The sequence below is a fragment of the Cloeon dipterum genome, chromosome 3, assembly GCF_949628265.1.
Source record: "Cloeon dipterum chromosome 3, ieCloDipt1.1, whole genome shotgun sequence".
NCBI lineage: Eukaryota > Metazoa > Arthropoda > Insecta > Ephemeroptera > Baetidae > Cloeon > Cloeon dipterum.
The window spans coordinates 10,497,187-10,519,208 of record NC_088788.1 but is presented as its reverse complement, the minus strand read 5'-3'; the positions used below and the strand labels follow the sequence as shown (position 1 = coordinate 10,519,208).

General features: G+C 42.6%; 1 protein-coding gene across 8 annotated transcripts in view; it reads right to left on the bottom strand.

Annotated features, from left to right (window-relative positions):
- Window positions 1–22,022, bottom strand: part of RapGAP1 (Rap GTPase activating protein 1) — a 243,819-nt gene that overhangs the window by 4,290 nt on the left and 217,507 nt on the right. For 6 of the 8 annotated variants that reach the window (XM_065485375.1, XM_065485377.1, XM_065485378.1 and 3 more), the window contains 10 exons: window positions 19,655–19,981; window positions 11,945–12,127; window positions 5,626–5,864; window positions 4,565–4,716; window positions 4,014–4,140; window positions 3,785–3,950; window positions 3,340–3,636; window positions 3,142–3,281; window positions 2,378–2,663; window positions 1–1,486 (listed from right to left, as the gene is read on the bottom strand). In XM_065485375.1, coding sequence (XP_065341447.1) covers window positions 1,346–1,486; window positions 2,378–2,663; window positions 3,142–3,281; window positions 3,340–3,636; window positions 3,785–3,950; window positions 4,014–4,140; window positions 4,565–4,716; window positions 5,626–5,864; window positions 11,945–12,127; window positions 19,655–19,981 — 2,058 coding nt within the window. In that variant the 3' untranslated portion in view covers window positions 1–1,345. The remainder of the gene's footprint in view (window positions 1,487–2,377; window positions 2,664–3,141; window positions 3,282–3,339; window positions 3,637–3,784; window positions 3,951–4,013; window positions 4,141–4,564; window positions 4,717–5,625; window positions 5,865–11,944; window positions 12,128–19,654; window positions 19,982–22,022) is intronic. The other 2 variants (XM_065485376.1, XM_065485379.1) reach the window with 2 other exon arrangements.

The window sequence follows — 22,022 nt, the reverse complement described above, 5'->3', positions numbered from 1 at the left end:
TTTTTCGGGCTTTGTTTATTAGACACCTGAGTGTACCAATTTTTATTTACATTCAATTACATTTTAATTTTTGACATCAATTAATGAAACAAAAATGTATGTCTCTAATCTATAACTTTCGCAATGAAGTTGTCGTTATACATCCGGATCTGTGTAAGGTTTCCTGCACATATTTTCTACGTGTCTATTACGATATTTCAACTTAATTTATTATCCTTTGGTAAGCGGTTTTGTAGGTATGATTGATTTTTGTCGCGAGGGATGTCTATCTCCTGCAGTGTTACACCAAATATATGCCAGCAATTCCTGAATGAGGTTTGCAGAAAGAGTCACGCATACAAAAATAACATGAATCGAACTTATTGCTAAATAAGACTAAAGCCCAGCGAAATGAACATAAATTTAATTATTCTTTGCGGCCTAAAATTTTATTTTATACACTTAATTTCAACTTTTCGCGCAAAGTTCAGGTACATCAATTGCAAATAATTTTATATCGAGACGCCAAAGAAAATAATTTAACCGGTGATGTCTCTCTCTCGTGTAAGAAAGGAAAGGAATTGTGAAGTGATATCTAATTTTATGCACATTAAACAATATTGTTTGGTTAAATATTTGTGTCAACTACGGCTGTACATTCAAGATATATCATCTACTTATACATCATTTTGGTTTGTCTAGCCAGATGAATGGTGCCATTTTATATCAACTGTTTTTGTGCAGTTATATGTTTCAAATCTATATATTTGCAAAAATACTCTTGTCAAACTTTTCAGTAGTCTCAATATCTTCATCACCACTTTGCATATTCCGCACGTTCGATTCAAAAATAGAACCGGTCCGGCCAAACAACTCTGTTTTTTAGACATCATTTTTAATTCACATGTGTATGTAAGCATTCCTTCTTTTGCGGGGTGTTAGTAACTTAATAATGCTGGTGATACATAATACATACGTCATAAACTTACAAATTAATTGGAGATCACACAATGTAAATAGATCTATACGATAACTTTCCCGAAGAGCGAAAGAACGTCCTTGTGACTTCATACGAAAAACTCAAACCTGCGTATTATATACAACTTTGGTAAATAGAAGGGAAACGTGTAAAGGACTTGCGAATTTAAATTAACACAATTTTTGCGCGAAGTATAAGAGCAGGGGATACAATTTAACTTTTATATCTTCGAATCGTTTTACAAGGCTGGCTGTCTTTTCCAGCCACCTTTTAACAATAAATTAAGCAAATTCAACAACGACACAGAAATTTGAAACGCTTCCTTTTAGTCCCAGCAGAAGTCCATCACCTTCCCTCAAATGTTTAACGCTCACACGCAACTAACTTTTAGACGGCAGAACTCTCGCTGCCGCCCACGCACTCTCGCAGCACGGAGCGCAGCCGGTGCAGCTCTGACGAGGCTATGTGCAGGTCCATCTGCAACTGCATGTCTTGCTCCTTGAGCTTCTTGATGTCTCGCTGGCAGTTCTGATGGCAGAAGAGTCACACAGATTTGCTTTTTAAGTTCTCAGTCTCAAACGCTTGCTTGCTGTCTACATTCACCAACCAAAACACCACCACCACCATCACCACCACCACCATCTGAGGTCAGCTCATTTGACTGGCATGTCCCGGGGCAAAGTGTGTTTGTTAATTAGTGTTCAGAGTTTATGAGAATGTTGTGGAAAGTTTGTTATGACAGCAGAAGGCAACAAGTGATGTTTGTTTTAATTGTTTTAAAAGCTAAGGAGAAGTGTATGTAGCACCAGAGAAACAGTAACAGAAAAGAGGCTGATAGTGTTGGTGATATATCGTTTCGCAAAAAGTCAGTCAGTTTATTAATCTATTTTTGTAGGCCAGTTTGTGGTTTCGGCCAAAACTTCCGCATCGAAATTTTCATATTTTTCTCAACATAAAAGCTGCCGTTTATAGCAAAAATGGAAAAACCACAATATTTCAAACGATCAAAACACATTATTTATCTTTCAATCCAATGAGCCTTGGGCGGAAGTGAAGTGATTGCAGTTTTATACAGAAAAATTCAACCTCTACGGAGAAGTACAAAAAATACGAATATATAACAAATTACAAAAGAAGCACAACTAAATCCCACTGAATACAGAAGCAACGAAACTCAATGAGAACGGAAAAATTATAGGCATACCACACGCAACATAATAGAGACTGTATAGAATGTATAGAAGAAGCAGATGAAAAGAGTGAGAGAGCAGAATGAATGAATTTTCTAGTTTAGAGCCGGTCAATGTGAGGGTCAGCACTCAGTCTTGTTCGGGTGGACGAGGAGGAATGAGCAGGGAAATCAGCTGAGGTTGAAGGACTGCCACCATGAGGAGAAAATCGAACGGCGCCTTCACTCACCACATTCTGCCGCAGCAGGTCAAGTTTGTCGCACTTAAGCCTGGTCACTTCTTGCCTGAGACTCTCGAGCTGTCGCGCGACAGCCGCCTCGACGGCCGAGGCTGCCTCCGGACACACCTCTTGCTGGCCGTTGCTGTCCATGCAGAAGCTGCATGAGATGGGCTTGTGCGGCGTCTCGGCGCTCGACATGCTTTCGAGCCCCGTGTCGCTGTCCCCGTTGTACACGCCGCCAGTGTCCAAATCGATGCTGTTCAAGGACGAGTCGTCGCTCTCCGACAAATTTAATCTGTAAAAATCAATTTCAATTAAAATAAGGTAATTTTAATACAAACAAACATCAGGTTTCACATTGTAAAATTGATTGATCATTTTATACCGTCAGAAAAATTATGCACAATCTCTTATGTGTTGTATATTTAATTTTCTTGATAATTTTAAGATATGGTAGGGTTTTTAGTATATTTCAGCTGCAAGAAATTTATTTTTCACGTTCTCTCAAACTCTTTGACCTGAACGGCAGTACTTTTCCTGATAAACAAAAACAACAGTGCTGAGGATTTTGCTTCACAGTTGATGGAATACTTATCAAAAGCAAAGTAAATAAATAAATGAAAATAAAAATATTTTCATGCTTTTACCAGCTTCAAAAATAAAAATTTCGCCTTAATTTTAATAGTGTGTAGCGTACCATAAAGTGTTTGGATGTCTCCTAATGATTTTTAATTTTTTAATCCCTTATTGATATATCAAAACATATTATTTACCTCGCAGCTCGATGAGTAGGCATGTCGGGACTCGACGCTGGAGAAGAAGGATTGCTAGCCAAGTTGTCTTTGCCACTGCCCTTCTTGACACTGCTGTCGCTGTTGTTACTACCTGTACTCTTGAGACTCGGCCTCCCATTCTATAAGAAAATCCATTATCACCTCCATTGCGTGACGAAAAAACTCGCAAAGCATTACCGTTTGAACGTTGTCACCGGTGGCTGGCGCTTTTGGCGCGGCGATTTTCTTTGTGGACATTACGACATTGTTGTTGTTAATGTTGGCCACGTTCAGCGACGTTTCCGAGCTGTTGGATGGATTTTTTCTCGTGATCACCTTGCGTACTGACTCGATAAAGCGGCTGCCGGCCGAGTCTGGCTTTTCCGCCTTGGGGGTGTCCGGTGCGGCGGAGACGGGCGTCTGACCCAGAAACTCCATTGACTTTAGCCGCAGCTCATCAACCAACGACGCAAGCAGAGACGCTCGAGTTCGACACTGAAATAATTGAGTTAGGAATATATAAATAATGCACGACTTCTCTTGAATTAATTAGAATATTTAAAAAGCCAGCCTGCTACTTTCGTGTTTATTTTTAGATGCATTTGAAAGGCAAATTTTTTATTGGTATTTAATTTTTGTATACCTCTAATTTGGCGAACTTCTCAGCCTTGTAGCACGCGTTCTCGGCGTTGATCAGTTTGGTCAGTAAAAACTCCCTGAACTCTGGCCCTTTCTTGAAGATGGCCGGGCTCGGCAGCGCCGGCCCGAAGAAGGGAACGTCGTCCCTTGCAGTAACACTCACTTTGTAGCTGCGAATGGTAACGATAAACGCGTCATTAGCACCGCAGGCAGGCGGATCAAACGCCACTTACCTCGTGTTTGGAGTGTTCGGCTCAATGGCTTGGACTACAATGAACGCGTGGAGGAAGTGCGAGGCGATCATATCGGGTGCGAACGGTGTGTTTGTCTCCTGGAATACAATCGCGACGATGTCGTTGCCTGCAAGAAAAATACGGCACGTTATGAGCGACATTATGGATTGGTTCAATGATTAAAATCTTTGGAACAATTGAGAGTTCAGCTTGAAAATAGGGCGTCTTCTGTGCCGAGCCCATATTTATTCCAACGATTTTGTCTGTTCAATGTTCAAAATTATCTTTTTTACTCTGCTCTTTTCTGGTCAAAAATTTTAATAAGTTATTTTACTCTTTTGTCTCTTTTCCTTTGAGTTTATAGTTTAATTGATTTAATTTACAATGCTCGCAATACAAGCAATAAAAAGATCTTGTTACGAAAGCAGAAGTTCTATTTTGGATATAATTCCAGTAAAAAGCTGCGCGGGCGAGACGCCTGGCGCACGCCGAGGTTATGCGACCGTCATAATGGGCGCGTCGCGCGGGCTGCCTACCCGCCACCCACTTACCTATGTGCCTCTTGCGTTGCAACTGCTGAGGATCGTTGTCCGCGTACGGCAGCAGCGGCGACACATGGAACATGATCTCCCTGTCCCTGAAGACGTCGTACACAGCATCTTCGCCCGTCTGGCCAAACTGGGTATCCAGACCACCTCGGTACCTGAAACGATCGTCCATCAATCAGACGCTAGACCAAATAAAGAGAGCGATTTATGGCCGAAAAGACGGCGGCGTGGGAGCTCGTGCTCGTGTCCGGATTAATTTATATCGGCAAGTGCGAATTTGTCAAAGCCCACGGTTGTTGTGCGCGGCGCAGTCTTTGCTGGGTGTGTCGGTGGTCTCACCGTCGCCGACAAACTAACTAACTAAATGAGATTTCCGTGGGCGGTCATTAACCCACTTGCCGCGCATTTTCCATTATTAGCCGCCGCAGCTGCCACGAGGTGCATAAACGCAGAAAATGACACTGACGGCGATTACGCCGAGTGCATGAGTGATCACCGACCGCAAGGGTTGGACTCGGAAAAATGGTTTCGCGCAGTGTGCATTACACGCAGCATGCACTCAACATTAATGAAACTTTATAGTGCACCATTTTTTCCGCTCGACAGATTTCAACTCAACCAAAGAAAAAATTGATTTTTTTTAAATAATAAGCATAGCCTTCCAAGGTGAATTGAATTCATCAGATTCGTAAGATAAAAATTAACAATAAAAGTTTGTGTTAAAATAGTAAAAAGTCTGGCCATAAATGCCGTTCCAAAATGGTATAAATATTTCTTCCATAATTTCAAAGGGTAAAAATAGGAAGGAAGGAAGGAAGGAGAGGAAAGATAAAAAGGGTTAAGAAAGAGTAAGGATAAATGAGCAGCACAGTAGACTCGGCACTACATCTGTCATATTTTCTCCCCCTTATTTTTTCCTTTGAAAATATTAAAGAAATTAGACAAACTATCTTGGGCTCTGGAAATCCCTTAGTATTATCTTTAGAATATCCCTATCAAAATGTTTCATTCACAAAATTTAGTTTGAAAAATATATCATTGAAATAAAATGTTTTTGTGCTCACCCTTTGTGATCCTTGAGTCTGATTCTCTTTCCAAGCATGCCGAGGAACTCGTCTAGCGCTTGTGAAGGTTTGGGGTTGCTGAACAGTTGCTCTTCCGTGGTTTGTCCAAACCGTTGGAACAGCACGCCGAACTTGAAGGTGGAAACTAGAACGTGCTCATCGTAGGTGGCGATCAGGTCGGACGCCTTCGGGCACAGGATCGGACTGAACTTGTCGGCGGTGATTTCCTCGTTCAGCATCTGCGAATCAATCACGAAAGTTGCATGAGTTTTGAGTAAAACGTAATCGTCACGCACAAACGGACACATTTACGATTTAATAACAAATCCAATCTGCTAGCCGGGTTTATTTTATTGCGAGGCGAGTCATTAAAATAATTCGCGTGTGCATTATTTGCGTGGCTGAAGGGCCTCAAAGCATTCCTCGCGGCGAAGAAATTCCGCGCAGCTCCGGGCCCCATTATTTCCCACACTCGTTTCATCTGCCTCAAAAAGACGACGAGAGAAAGAGAAAAAAAGAGATATTCCCGGAGGAAAATTAATATTTTTGCACGGACAGAAACGAATGATTTCCTCGCTGTCCGACTGGCTCCAATTTGCACCAGCTTTTCGCCTCGATTGTGATATACGACAAGACGGGAAATCGTTGCGCGTTTGAGCCGCAAGAGGAAATAGAGTGGTGAGATATATAATTGCGGCAGCGATTACTTTTCGGTGGGACGCGGTGATTATACCAGCACATTTATGTATTCGCCCGCATGTGCAACTCCACGCAAACAACAACGTGGTTTGCGCTTAAATTATAGATAGAAAATTTACTAGAGCAATATTAAAATAATTAATCGATTGTAAATACAAAAAAAAAAACAATTTAACCAGGATATACTTATTGAATCTTCAATCACATGGAGCACTGCGCTAGAGCTTTGTAAAATTATTCCTATTTAAGATGGAGGAGGAAAATGGCACTTCAAAAAATTTAATTAGGCAAAGCTCTGGTCCAACTGGAATGATTTACTACATTTTGTAACTCTCAGAAATAAATCGTTTTCTATTATTTAATATAAATTTAAATAGTAGTCTTATTCTTAAAGCATGAAGATTTTTTTTATCAATAAAAGTCTCGTTGCATATCACGCCGTCAACGAGCCAAGTAAAACACCTCAGTCAGTGGCGTAAAATTCCTTAAAATTAGCGAGTCGAGTGTTATTCTTGCGCGGATCCGAGGACTCGATATGCCATTTCGGTCGGGCACCAACCGATTGGTCGACGCCAATTACCACCATCAGACCATCACGCGCTGAAACACTTTTGTTGTTGTGCAGCAAGGTCGCTCCCGCTCCAGTGCTGGTCAAAAAAGAACCCTTTCGTCAGGGGCCCCAGTTCACGCTCCGCAGCGCAAATTATGCTAAGGCGGTGCGAAAAACGTGCGAAAGTCATTACCAGCCGAGGCTATTAACGCCGGCGGATTCTTATGGAAGGAAAAGGGAAGAGAGTTGCTCTGATTTAATTACAATTTCAGCTGCGAGCCGGTCTGATATTTTCCGAGATATAAAATTGGTCTCAGGGGAATGGGCTCGCATCCGGCGGCGCGAGAAAGGAATTAAGAAAAGGAAAGAAGCTATGCTGAGCGTGCTAATGATTTTTCTCCTGAGTCGGAAGCACCGAGCGTGATTCCTTTTCTTCCTCTGACCCTGAACTGTTGCGTCACGCCCCCGTGTCAAGTCGCTGCAGGAGTAATTTGGGCCCATTCCCGGAAAGCACGACAGCTTCTGGCCAAATTCAGCTTTTAAGCCGAGTAATTTGAAGCGTTTCTTCTCCGAAGCAAGATGTTTACGGACGGGTAGACGGCGAATTAGGCACCAATTATCACTCTCTTGTCGGTGTGTTTTACTATGTCCACTTTCTACCTTTTCGTAAAAAAGTGTGGCGTTTTCACTTGACTTCATTCGTCGGAAGAATTGTTCCTAGATGCTCAAGTAGGGCGATGAATGAAGTGTTGCTCGATTTTGCTTACAAATAGAATTGCGTGCGACTTCACACACGAGCCCAAGGCCTCGTACTCTGTCTGATTAATTTATTTTCCCAGGTGCCGATCACAGCGCGGACATAATTTGCCGTGAGATTTGCTCGAAATGAAGTCAGCCGCACAGAAACCTGAAGAGCGTGTGATCAGCCCGGCCGTTTCGCGAAGCCGATCCCTCTGAGAAAGGGTAGGCGGAGGTTGAGAAATTAGCATACTTTTCTCACTCAGCCGCCGCCAAGACCTGCTCGCTTCTTCATTCTCGCTTGAGTATATGCTTTTATCATTTTTGGGTAGGAAGCAACCGCGATATTTCAGGTGTCACATCCATTTTTGCGTCGAAAGCGTTGCAAGGCGCGGAAAAAACTCGGCTGGCAGGCTCATTTATTTTTCAGTTCCGAGTGACTAATGCACGTGGCCTTGCTCCTTGGGTGGAGCAGGACCCAAATTTCCAACTCGAGATGCTGGCTGGGCAGTCAAAGTGATCAGTTTTGTGAGGAGAAAATAACCGGTTTCCCTAATCAATCACAAAAGTTTCTGGACGCGCGGCGCGAGAAGTCAGATTTTCTCTATCGTATAGCAGGTTTCTCCAAAAAACGCGTATTACTTTGGACGGGCGACAAGCAGATTACATTTTGCTGCTCCCCGTGCGGCACTACACGAGACGCAAAAATTTACATTTTAATCGATTTGGTTTGTTTGCACTGCTTCTAGTGTATCGAAAAATTCCCTCGCCTCTCTTCGGAGTTTGATACGCGTCATGGGAAGAGAGCTGAATGAATTGGTTTCGCACATCCGAGGAAAACATCGCCCGGGGCGGTGAATTCTCACATTAGGAGCAGAGTGATTTAGTGCTCGGCAGTGTTTTATCTCGCGCAGTGTCACGGCTACAGATCAATGAACATGCCTCCGAACCGGCTCAGTGTGCGATCTTTGTGCGTCGCGTTACGAACGAATCGTATTGAACGTATTGAATCGGCATTCTTTTTGTTTCAGCCTGAGAGGCGTGATCAGGAATTTCCAATCGACTGGGTTATCTCAATGGAATCGACTTTTCATTCTCAGTGCGCGAATCGCAGCGATCAAACACAAAGGTTAATTCTATTTTTTGTTCCGTTGTCTTCTGCTAAAGAAGTGAAGCGCCATTATGTTTTTAGGCCTGGGAATTTCCGTCGATCGATTATTTTTTTCTAAGCTCTGTAGATGGCAAGTGCAAACATTATTTACGAATCGTGAAATCGTTGAAGTATTGATGGTAGCAAAATCTTTATAATCCGCTCGAGCTATAAATATGTTTTCTGTGGAAAAAATAGGCCTGAAACTGATTTGTGGGCCTCTGAAGAGTTCGAGAAACACGGAAACTTAAAATTTATGTAAAGTTTAGATATAAATTTGTTCCAAACGTGCGCGTTTGATCTCAATTTTCACTCAAAAGAAAATAAAATTGCTACAAAAACATAAACATCATTTGTCCCTTTTTCATCTCTGAGAAAAATCAAAATTTAAAAATACGCAGAGAGCCTCTCTTATATAATTTAGACTTTAATCTATTTAATTCATCTCCTCGGTTATAATTCAATGATTAAACTGCTCACTCCATTAATCAATCAAAAGTTTAAAGACCTGTTGAGCAGCAAAACGCCTATCGCTCTTTCCTCTCATTGTTCTCCAGTAATGAAAAATGAAGAAAAACACGCTCTCCGGATTTGACAGCCATTTTTCATTGCTCTATCTGCAAGCTCTTCTGGCGATTATTGCATCAGTGCTCTTTATTAAAAGTCTCAATCCTGCCTGAAGTTTATCCAGACAAGAGGCAACCCATCGGCTCTTGGCGTATGTATATGTTGCAAAAGTTTATGTGTGTGCAGCGCGCGCGGAGCTTTGAAGAGGCGCCCAGTGTGTTTGTTTTATCAGGACGAGGCAGTCGCGCAGTCAGTCAAGTCTGCGCCCTACATGCGGGTCGTGCGGAGAGCATACAAACGGGCAGGCAGGCGGCAGACGCGCAAGTGGTGTCCCTCGGCCAATAACGGCCAGCCACCCCCGCTGCCAAGAGGGCGAAATTAGATTTTGGCGCTAGTTCCTGCTGATCAGGCCCCGGCGACGACGAAAGGCAAACATAGCAGCTCTTGTAAACCGACAAGAACGGCAAAAAACCGCTGCTCCGGTTCTCTCAAGAGAGACACTCTGTCTTATCTCGCGGGTCACGCCGCTCCCATTGTCTGACGCATTCCCATGGCACCGAAAAATTCGTTTTGCACCGTGCGTAACGCGAGATCTTTGACGAGATGCTGTGATTCCGGCAGGTATCAGGGGGGCGGAAGGCGCGGATCGAATTTTAATTGGATTGAACTACTTTTACGGCACGAAGATGAGCGCAGTATGGTTATGCTGAACGTCAGTAGCCCCTAGCCGTTCCGAAGATAATGCCGACGCGGTATGGACGCAGCTCCGTCTAAATTTAAAAAAGAAAAAAAAATGAGATTTGGCAAGTGTCTCGCTGAAGCATAGATAGACGGAAGATCTTCTTCAGTTAATTGGTGCTTTTATAAATAACATATATCGGTTAATAAAAGTCGAAGATGATTCGCTTGTTAGGCCGGAAAGATGATAGAAAATTGGTGATAATTATATAAAGTCGGAGCAAACACTTAAGCCGTCGAAATTTGATCTCTCGCGTCGAGAGAACTACCAGCTGCATCTTCTACAAACATGATTTTGATTTTATGCATATGGTTCCGATCGCGTTCTTTTCCCTCTCCGAGCCTGTATAATTATGCAGGGACCAAATTAATTTCCACCTGGCGTGAACGGAAAGGCTAGTCACGCGTGTTTTCTCTTTTGAATGCGCTTTTCACGCCGATCAACAATAGAAACGCTCATTTTGGTTTGAATAATGCTTTCCACGGTTCAAGGGCGCGGGGGAGGCCGGCTGAAAGGGGTTACGACCTGACAGGGTCATTACCTGGCGAGAAAAAGGTATACCCGCCTATTATCTGCTGAGGGAGCATTTCGGGAGTCCATCATCGGAGAAAAATCGTTATTTTCACACGTAGTTGTTAAAAGTGTCTGCTTTTTAGTATCCGTGCTGATGGATTGGCTGGGAACCGAGTGTCTGTTTGGAGGAATTATTAATATTTCGGGGGAGAGGGTGAGCGGCGTCGGACTATCGTAATTTAATGTGGATGCGAGCAGACAATCACGATTCTGAGTAAAAACGAGCACGCAACGAAAAGTCGTTTGACAAAACAATCCATCATTCAAACGCACATTCACAGGCGAATAAGAAAGGGTCAAACAACAGTTATATATACGAATTGAATAGCCGTGCGCGAGGCTGCAAAAGTTTTCCAATATATCGCCAAACAAATCGCATATATGTGCCACTCGCAAACAATAGTGGGAAAGTGGAATTAGTATTGTGTTTCTTTATGCTTACACGTCAGCAAGGAATCATTTTGCAACCACACGTCAGCGCTTGCGATACATAAAAAGCGGCGGAATGGAGAGTTTTGCAAGCCGGGATAAAATTATCTCCACCTGCCAACTCAAGTGAGTGTGTTTTTGTTACATTTTCGGACGTGATTTGAAATTCAAAATGCTTGGCGGGTGGAGCCAGCACGGACAACAATAATAATAACGACCGCGGCTTGATTTCTAGGCGTGATCAGCACTCTCTCACTTGAAAACAAAACGACTTCATGGGCGTCGGACAAACGCTCGCACGTAAATAAATTTAAACCAGCGGTGTTTCCTGGCAATTTTCAGCTGCTGTGTGATTCATCGTTTGCTCGCTTTCGTGGCGAGGATATTTGATTAATTGCGGAGCAGATCAAGGCCGTGATTCATCATCTAGGCAAGCATGAAAAATGGCAGAAAACCATGTCCCACGCTTTAAAAGGGAGTTTTAAATTGAACGCATTATTCACCTCGTTTAAACGGCGTGGTTTGTAAACAAGTTTCAATTTCTACACATAATCGAATCGCTTGTTTGAACAATAAATTTCTAAAAAGGGGCGTTTTAATCTTTAAAACTGTGAACTTGCAAGACCAAGAATTTAAAAGTGCAGAAAATTGTAGCTGTGAAACATCGCACGATTCTAGCAACGAGCTGCAGCCCTCTAGCAATAATAATTATAACTTTATTGTCAGCACACGAGGTGTAGAAAATTATTCCTGTGTCAATTTACAAATCCTTGTAAAGGTCTGGAGCACGTCTCGCGCAAGGCTCGGGGAATGCCTTGAGCAATTGGATCATAACGAAATTCCGAGGACAAAATTCCTTCTCATGTGAACCTACCTTTGCCAATTTGGCCGGGTTTGGCGACTGTTGGATGCACGTGTTTGGCAGCAGTTCGTGCACCGTGCCTGACTTGAGCCTGAGGACGAGCCTTGTGTGTTCCTGGCTGGCCATCAGCTCGTTTTTGACGGACAGCAGCACCGGTCCCAGGACAGGGTCATCGGCCACTAGGTTGTAGTGTTCCTGCAATCAAATGGAAATGCGGCTCGTGAACACGATTTTAATTAGTTCTGTCTGCCGGGCCGGTCGTGTTGGCGAAAATTAGACGATTAAAACGATCTGCCAGGCTTGAAATTGGAAACTGGCGATTCAGGGGGAAGAGTACGAGGTTGTTTTTCTTCTTCTTTTCCCCAACAGGGATGCATTTTCTTTACAATCGTATTTCCTTAATGAAATGTTATTTATATTCTTGAAAAAGAATTGAAAAGACATGTTTTATTATATTTTATTTTTATTTTATTCGACATAAAATGATACGCTTGTTATTTCAGCGTGTTTTGAGAATGTAAAAACAAACAAAACATTTAAAATTAAAAAAATACTCAATTCTTAATTCTTAAGACACATTAAACAATTTTTATTACAACATTTTGGTAAAAAAATTGGTTATTGAGGAAAAACGATGTGTCCTAATATAAAGGAATATTTTAAATCACTGGATCCTTTTAACCCATTTCACGTTGACCCATTTGCATTTTAAATAAACGTTAGTTGTTCCCACAGGCCATACACAGGACTTGTCGAATTTCACGTAGCATTTGATTCCGTTCCGCCGTAAACAGCCCGCGAGAAGCACGCGCGTGGAGCAGATGTGAGCGCGGCGCATTTGTTCGTGTGATCTATTTGCGGCCGCAGGTGGTTTTAACTCGCCAGCATCAATCAGCAAAATTAGCATTCATCAGCTGTCGAACACAGGGATATCGCGGCGGAACACACACATGCTTGTTCCCATCATCATCTGCTGTGATTCGGCGTGCACCCACGCCCACGAAAAAATAATCACAATCTGATTGCGGCCTCTAACGAACCTCTTTCATACACAGAAAACGAAAACATCGCTCCTTTTTGGGAAAACCACCATAAGTCAGCGTCAGTCCAGTGATGGGTCTCCAGAGAATTTATTTTTACTAACGTGAATAGCATTCCAGGAAATATTTTGTTATTGTCGATTTGAACAAGCGACATAAATTTATTTCTCGGCTGTGAAGGGCGACTGTGATGCAGCTCGTGCGAGACCTTGAAATTTCGAGCCGTCTCTAATTAAGAGCAATCCATTTTAAAGCAGCGCATAGCGCTTGGTTTTTCGCTAATTTATCAACACGGCGTGGTGCGTAATAGAGAGATCGTGTCTTATCAATCGCCCGGCTGGAGCTGACGAGGCACATTTTTGCCTGCCCGGCACGCACTAATCTCAATCATGGGTCGCGAAATTATAGAGTATATGACCCGACGCAGGGACAGAGTAATGGAGGGTCTCGCGCAAATTTGGCAGCCTGCAATTTGAGACTTCTACTTCTAATTCGTTGATCGCGGAGCTGCGGTTAATTACGCTCGGGGAAAACAATAGAGCAGTTTGGTCAAGTAAGCTTGGCGTGTTGCAACAAACAGCACAAACATAATACTGTGAGTATAAAATTTGAAATATCATGTTTGAGAATATAATTAATATATGAAATTTATTAAAACTAAAATATTTTATGGCTACACTGATCGAATTTTGGCACTGTGGAATTTAAAAGAGTTCATTGATTTGTTTTCATTATTTTTGCAACAAGTATTTTTTGGACACACAAGAAAATTTATTTTATTTTTAACAGCTTATCGAGCACCAGACTAAAAAAAGCAAGTATATTAATCTTTGGTGAGTTGTGAAATAATTTAGTCGATTTGCATTCAGCAGAAAGGTCAAGCTGTTGCATTGAACTCGCGTGATCTGGACCGCGCCTTCTTCAACAGAAAAAAAGCGTGCCTCCAAATAGACTGCTTTCTCCGCCCAGCCGTCGATATAGAAATAATAGAAAGCCCGAAGGCGGAGCAATTTTCGCCTCGAGAAGACGCTTTAATTCGCGTTCGTCGAGCGGACGAGGTGAAAATGCCGCACTGAAAGTGAGACGGGGTGGACTCATTACAATATCAAACTTCACCGAGCTCTTCTCTGCGTAAACGCAATATGTTTTGCGTCGCCGTGACTCATCTCAAATTATGTCAGCACCGGTAAGCACAGAGTTGGCAAAAAATCTGCCTTTTATACGAAGAGGTGAACCGAATTCATGTATCCCCGTTGACGGTTGGTCGGACCGAATGTGCTCTCGTGACTCATGCACCGAACACCCGCGTATCGGGTTTCTTATTTTCCCTCAACTGGAACGTTTTCTTGCACTTTTGTGTGGCCGCTGCTTTGTTGTCTGAATCATCACTCACTCATCTCTTGCGGTGATAGTTTGCGTCTTGTCCAGCTTTCATGCAAATCACTTAATTCACGGCAGGTTTTCGCCTTTTCCTTTCCCTTTCAGCATTAATCTGCGACAGCTCGAAAGTAAAACATTCTGGCCACGTGTTGGCAGACAAGCCGTTAATTTGAATTATTTAAACGCTCTGCTCGTCCCTCCACAGCTGCGCGGTCGCCCTTTCCGAGAGCTAGATAAATTTATTGGTGGCTACGCCATCCCATAATAATTCAAAACTTGTAGGAGATCTAGAAACTACATCACGAATTCCCCCTGAATGTTATAAAATATAAAAAAAGAAGAGCAACAGGAGCATCGCTTCCTCGTGGTTCCCCTCCCCGAATTTGTATAATATTCTTATCACGTGATTTCGTCGAGAGCATAATTCATCTAGATTAAAAAACTCGTTCACGTTTCCTCCGTTTATAAGTCAACGTCAGCGTACGTTTACTTGGCCCTTAATTTGCCTGCATTTTAAGGTCTATCCGCTGTTCTGCTTCATTTGCTCGGCAGGCGAAATTGCTCAGCGCCTAATTTTTTTAATGATCTGCTCACCCTGGAAGCTAGCAGTCAGTCGTGCGCAGCGCGGTTTTATTTCACCCAACCAAGGAGATATACTGACTTTTGAAAGGATTTTTATCATTCGAATATATGCATGCATGCGACCCAAATCGTAAAAATAGCCGAGGTTAACGATTCTTGATCAGGCGAGCTTTTCCAGTAAAAAGCACATTATTTTTATTTCCAATGGTGACGTAATTGTTACAATACAGAAATCTATACTGCCTGTTTCGCAAACTGAAACAGCACGAAATGCTTTTCTTCCGGTCTCATTGCATTTATGAGTCACTTATCAAATCAAATATTTGCTCCTCATTTTAGATTATCTCGTCGAGTAAATATATATTTTGTTCTTTCGCAAACAATTAACCGGCTGTGGGTTGAACCAACTGAAAAGTTCATTTAGGAAATGGGGATCAGAGCTCCCACGCTCGTTCGGCGGAGGACAGTTACTTTTGAAAATTCAATTAAGACGGAATTCCCACGCGCCAGGGCAAAATTAATTATTTCCTCCTCATTCCCTGCATGGTTGTCATTCGCAATTATGCTAAGCAGAGTTCTGAGCTCTGTAAAAATGTTCCTACAAGTTGCATCCTGCGTTTAGCCGAGATAAATCAGCACCTGCAGCTGCAATTTTATTGTCTTTCATCTTTTTGCTCCGATTTGCAATTCAAATGGCGTCGCGGAGGTTTAACGAGAATTGTGGATTTCATTGCGAGGCAAAGAAACTTTATTCACAACGGGGTTGTGTCGAGAGGAGCAAAACGAGAGAAGGAATTCATAAGGGCACGTGAAAAAATGTGTTTATATACAAGAGCAGCAAGCTGGAAAATTCCGCTCAAAAATTGTAAGAGCTGCATTAAACCACTGCTCGCGGCATTTTTTTCTCCTAGTTTTTCCTTCAAGTGGTCTTTTATACGACTTGTTACGTAGGCAGTGAAACACGAGAGAGAGGAATTTTGCAAAGTTAATTGAAGTAATATAAATTCTTCCTAGATAATCACAGAACCGATAAATTTTTCTTGAATCATCCTGATTTTTTTTAAAGAGCGATGTTGAATTTATACTTCAGGAGATTTTATTTTTGAGATTTGAAATCATCAAATGGCCGATTCCGAATGCTCTGCAGCTATTTCTATGATTATTAATTTTTTTGGAGGTGATATGGTCTGAGGGGCCAACACAACCGCTGAACATTTCGAGATCTTTTGTTATTAGTTTTTCATTTCAAAATTTCACTAACAGTTAATCATCCCGAATTAATCCGCACAGAGCTTCACACTTCGATAGGTTGAAATTTCATTAATTACCTTCATTTTTTCAGACTGGTACTTGCGTTCATTACAAATTTTTGTTGGTCGATTTATTTCAAAAATAAATCGCATTCGAAGATTAGGAAATATATTTGAAGTCTGTATGCAAAGCCCATTCAAAAGCAGCATTGAAATAAATTAAATAAACATAAAATGTAAGACCATTGAGGTTGTTGCCAATAGAGTTTTATTGCTTTGGCTAGTGTTCAAAAGCAAGTAGCAGTGTTGGAAGAGTTCCACGGAGATGAAAAGTAAAAGACCGCAGAAGGAATGCAAAATAGAAGTCCTTGGAGGTTGACAGGCTGCGTATATTTATTGTATGTATGTTTGTGTGGGTGCGCGGGCGGAATTTTGCACTGCCCTTTGGCATATATGCGGCACTCTCGGTTCGCGCTTTTGTAGCCGGCGGCGGCGGCAACGAGGTCAAAAAGCCAGCGACAAAGGCTTACACGAACAAGTGCATGCATCCCACGGCCAAGCGAGCGGGCGAGTTCCATTCATCCTTTTGCGCCTTAGCCCGAAGAATGATTAACATGCAAATGTATGGGTCGAGCGCCGGACTCGGTATGAATTATGCATTGCTGACGCCGAGACAAATACTGTTGTGTGTTATTTAACAGATAAAGACGCCGGTTCTGTTTGTTCGCGTGCGCACGGTTAAACACCGCTTTCGTGCTGCCCGCGCAACGCGTGCATATTTTTCGCTTTCAAAGATAAGTCGGTCGGTCTGCCTGCCGTCGAAAAGGACGCACAGAATTTGCATACTCGCGACCTTCACCCAAATTGAATCTTTCACCCCGCTGCGTCTTTCCAACTGATAGACTGTATTTTCCTTTGCCAGCTTCAGGGCCGAGATTCGCGTCTACTGATAAAAAATAACGCCTCCCAGGCCGAGACTGCACTTAAGTTTCCCACCGTTCCCGTTTGTTTAGGAACTTGGTTTCCGAGGCAACAGAAGCACGCAGCCGGAACTCAATCTCTCTCTCTATGCGCTCATATTCATGCTAATAACAGCTATTTGCGTTTCGCTGAGTTGATTTCGTTATGAATAATGTGAATGTTACAAGCTCTTTCCATAAATTGAACAATAGCTTACGTAATTTACATATATCGAGATATCAACACTTCGGTGAACACAAAGAGGAGTGAAAAAAACAAGCTTCGATCTGTTTGAAATTTTAAATTCGAAATAGAAAAATTATAGTGGATATTGACAGGACAACATTTTACATATTTACATCTGACAAGTGCTCCATTTAATTTATTGCTTGTGGAATTTAGCAACAATTCATTTCTAAAATTTACAATAAAGAAATCAATACCAAGTAACAGTTAATTTTCAGATTTTCCCCATTTCTCGAAAAAAAATTAATCGGTTTTTAATCATTTTTCGCTCGTTTACGTTTCCTATCGTCTCCGTCTATCAAATGGTGTGAAAATTATGAGATTAATTTACAGTCTTTCTACCCGATTGGCAACTGAGATTATTTTAAATAAAAGTAATTCGAATTACAGTATATCTTTAAAAAAATAATATAATTTTCCGTGAAAAGTCATTGACAGTGTGTGGCAAATTTACGGTAAAAGGAAATTCTGTGTACCACAAGCTGCGGACTTGGTATTTTGCTCTCCCCATCACAGGTTTTTGCTATTGAATTTCCCCTCCTGTGAAAAAAAGCTGTCCCTCTTAGGCGCTTGCATTGCAATTGTTGCGACTTGATGTACGTATTTATTGTTGGGCCAGCTGCCAGCATATCGCTCACTGCGAACGCGAGGGCGGAAGTTCAAGTTCTCACCGCCGGTCTATCCGGTAAAAGAACTCCCAGAAACACATACACGCCATGCCACCATGCACGTTGGCTAACCACCATGCGAACGAACGAACGAGCCAGCTCCAAATTCGCGCTTGGCTGATCACACCGGCGTTTTTATTACACGCCGTTTGAAAATATGAGTATTTAAGTTTCAGCCCTGCGCATTAGCCGAACCACTTCCCGTGAAAGAAGCAGCAGGGGTGTGCCGCAAAATGCATTACACAGACTCGATTTCGTATACACCTTCCGCCCACAAAGAGTTCGTTTGTGCAGACGAATAAAATACTTTTCTTATCTCCTGAGTAGGAACTAGATTATTTTCCGTTTTTTTTCAGCACGTACACACTCGGATTTTCTTATCGCGATTCTGTTTTTCTTTTTGCTGGGTGAAATTTGTGTTCGCTTTTTCATTTCCCTATAAGCCGGCGCATATAATGCACGTTCAGCAAAACGTGAAAGGAGGCGATAAGATAAGAGATTTCTTCAGCTGTTTCGCACCGTTCTGTATGATTCACCTTTGTGTTTGAGCGAGGGAGCGAAATCCGATGTCCTCGCCTCTGATTTGTTACGCGGCTGGCTGCAGCAGTGATAAAAAATTACCAGCTCTCATTTTATACTATTTCTCTTTCTTTCATTCTTTCACAAAACGAATTCACGTCACAAGGAGATAAAAACGTGCTGGGAATAATTTTTAAAGCAGCAGTCGTAATTTGAGAGAGAAGTCGCCTCGAATGAGAGAAGACGACGGTTGGGTAAAATAAAGTGTGTGCACGTGAAAAGTTTGCTGTTGGCGCGCGCGAGAAACAATTCACGAGAGCGGAATATCAAACAACAGCGTCAAAAGTGCACAAAATTCGCGCACACAGCACCGTTGGGATGGAAATATTAAAACATAGTAGTAAAAAATTCAGCCAGCAGCTCGCAACAGATGGTTGAATGGGGACGGAATGAATAGCGTGTTACACAGAATGTGGATATAAAATATTCAAATTGCACCCTTCAACCCTTTTTGTGACGAAATGTAGTGCTGCTTTATGATTCAATTAATTCTGGCCGACGAATATTTAAGGCAAAAAGGACAGTCCACATGAAAAGGAGCAGCCGGTTACGATTTAATATTCAACTAAGGTTTTAGAATAACAATCAAAGTAGAAAGGTTCTCGAGAGAGACCGAAATTGCTGCGTTTTAGATTAAAAAAAGAATTTGTACTTGTTCTTGAGCGTGAATGAACGCAATGAACAACTGATAATGCTATTTTAGTTTATGATAGGCAGATAAAGGAGAACAATAATGCGATCTTTTGCAAGAGCTAATTTCTTTACGAGATGAATTACTGAATTATTCCCACTGATAAACCTGATTTCAAGCCCCAAATAATTTTTTACCAACAGCGAAACAAAAACACTATATTTGACTGACCGAGATTAATAACTCGCAGAAATATTTGATTTGGCCAAACATTAAAAACCTTTTAACATATTTTTACCGGAATAATGTGCAACTCTTGTTTTTATGTTGTACACTCTGGGGGTCGGCATTGAATTTTGCGGACGAGGAAGCGCAATGAAACTTACCCTTCCCATGAAGAACCTCCGGTAGCACTTGGCAGTCTCGTCCGTCTCGAACTTGACCTTCCAGCCAGGGGCAGGCGCGGAGGCGGCCGCGGGCAGCACGGGGTCGCCCCGCTGGTCGAAAGCGCACTCCTGCTCAGGGCCGTCGAGCCAGTAGCCCCCGCTCGTGGGCACCACCACCATGGGGTAAGGCCCGCTCCTCTGCAGGGTCTCTTCCAGGAGGCGCTGCGAGGCGGGCGGCGTCACCGGCACCACCGGCGTTGCGCCCGTCGGCGCCGCCAGCGGCGCTGCACTCGTCGGCGCTGGCAACTTGGAGTCGTCCCGAGAGGTCTGAAACACAAGATTTAATTGAGGACTATTTACTTGCAAATAAATTGTAATAAAAAATGGAAGAATTTTAGGCTGCCAACTGTTAATTTGGATGTAAATGTGATATGTATTAGTTAGCAGGAAAAAATAATGGAAAATACTATTTAAAAAGATTTTGATGTGTTGAAAACCAAAACTCGTTCAAACAATCATGATTCAAACATTGTGAAAGTTAAGAGCATTTAGTTTTGCTCTTTGCCCGCATTTTCTCTTACTTCCGAGCCGAGGTTTCGAAAGGACAAAGCACGTTAAAACAAATTTGAGTTTATGCGAGCGTGAGAAATGGGCGAGTAGCAATTGAGGCTTTGTTTCCTAATTGCGGGGGCTCATATGCAAATCGGCTTGGTGCTCTATTTTTGAGTCAGCTGGCCAAGCGAGAGAAGATTTTCGGCAGGATTCTCACACGCTTGCTGAAAGTGGACGGTTTTGTTTTGTCTCTTGATGGTAATTTCGGCTGGCAACATACGCCCACTTTCTAATATTGAAATAATTCCATTCTACGGCCCCGTTTCACTCAAAAACGCAATGAATTATTTAAACGGAAGCGAGGACTGCAGATAGCGCCCAAGTGTATGTGTGTGGTCAATAATTTTCATAGCACGCACACCGTATGGCGCGTTGCATAATTGTGTTACGAACGAAACCAGTCACACGCAATTGGCCAGCAACGAAAATCGATACGCAAGGTGTCGGCGACGAGACGTGAAAATAATGTGACTCGTGTCGTCGTGAATTAAACTTCTTGATCAATACAGTCCTGCTTATTATGTATTGTGCACACGACGTGGCACACATTATTGCCGTCCGTCCGGTTTTGCTTCACCTACAAACATGCAAATCGGCTCGAGTTGCGCAATCGCATCTTGGTTTTCCGTAAAAACGAATTGACGAGTTATCGGCCGGCGTGCCACTTATACGCGATGAGATCTACTTATTCTCGACTGAAAGCGTAAAAGCGTATACACGGCTGCTTCCTATTTAATATTTTATAAGAAGAGGAATCCTGTGCGTCAACGGCTAATATAAGTGGCGCAGAAAATGAGCGAAGAGCTGCAACTTTATCTTTATTATTAACGCTTGAAATATTCATCAATCTCGGCTGAATCGAGGCGAGGGCGTAAGTTTCGCATTCCATAGCACGGATGCCGCGCGGGGATGAAGGAGCAAAAGTTGCAGAACTGCTCGAGAAGCGACTACGCCTTCCACTTTTATTGTGTTTAGTACAATGCACGCTGGGTTATTTTCCAGGGCGGTGTGAATAAAAATACCTGACAACGTGAAGGCGGTAATTAGAATTCCTGAGCGCGTCGTTATAAACAACACAATTGACGGCCGTTAATTTCGCTGGGGAAGAATAAGTTGTCACCATTCCGCAGAGACAATTGGCTGCCCGCGATCAACATCCGTGCCCATTCAAAAAACAAAGCGCTGACGGGCGGATATTGGGAAAATACGACGGGAATATATTGATTAAAAAGCGCGTCTAAGCATCTGTTGATATTTCCGCCCCCGCGCGGCTTGCGGTTTTCAGCCGACACGGGGGAATTTCTTTCACGGCGATCGATGTACCGGCAAAACCTGTCGCAATCGAGGCTTTAATGAGCACGACGGCGTTACTTGAATAGGTCGAATAAGCAATCTCAAAGCAAGCTCATTACGCGAAAAGGTGATTGAAAAAATTGTAACTGCAGGAGAAGCCAATCATTTTGTATTTGTTTATCAGCCATAAAACCCAGCAACGTGAAGAAAAACGAGTCAGTTTGTTTGTCTCAGCTGCTCTGGGATCTGTGCCACCGCGTGGCGAGTAAAATTTATTTCTCTTTGCGTGCATACATTATGGAATGAAAGCACACTCGCTGCGTCTTGCCGTCAAAGAAGCCCGATTTTCTGTGAGCAAAGCTAAACACCGTGAGAATACAGCAGCAGATGGGCTCTCGGCGAGCTAGAGAGAGTCGTCAAGTTGCTGCGTGATATAATTATGGCGTACGAGGAAGGTCATGAA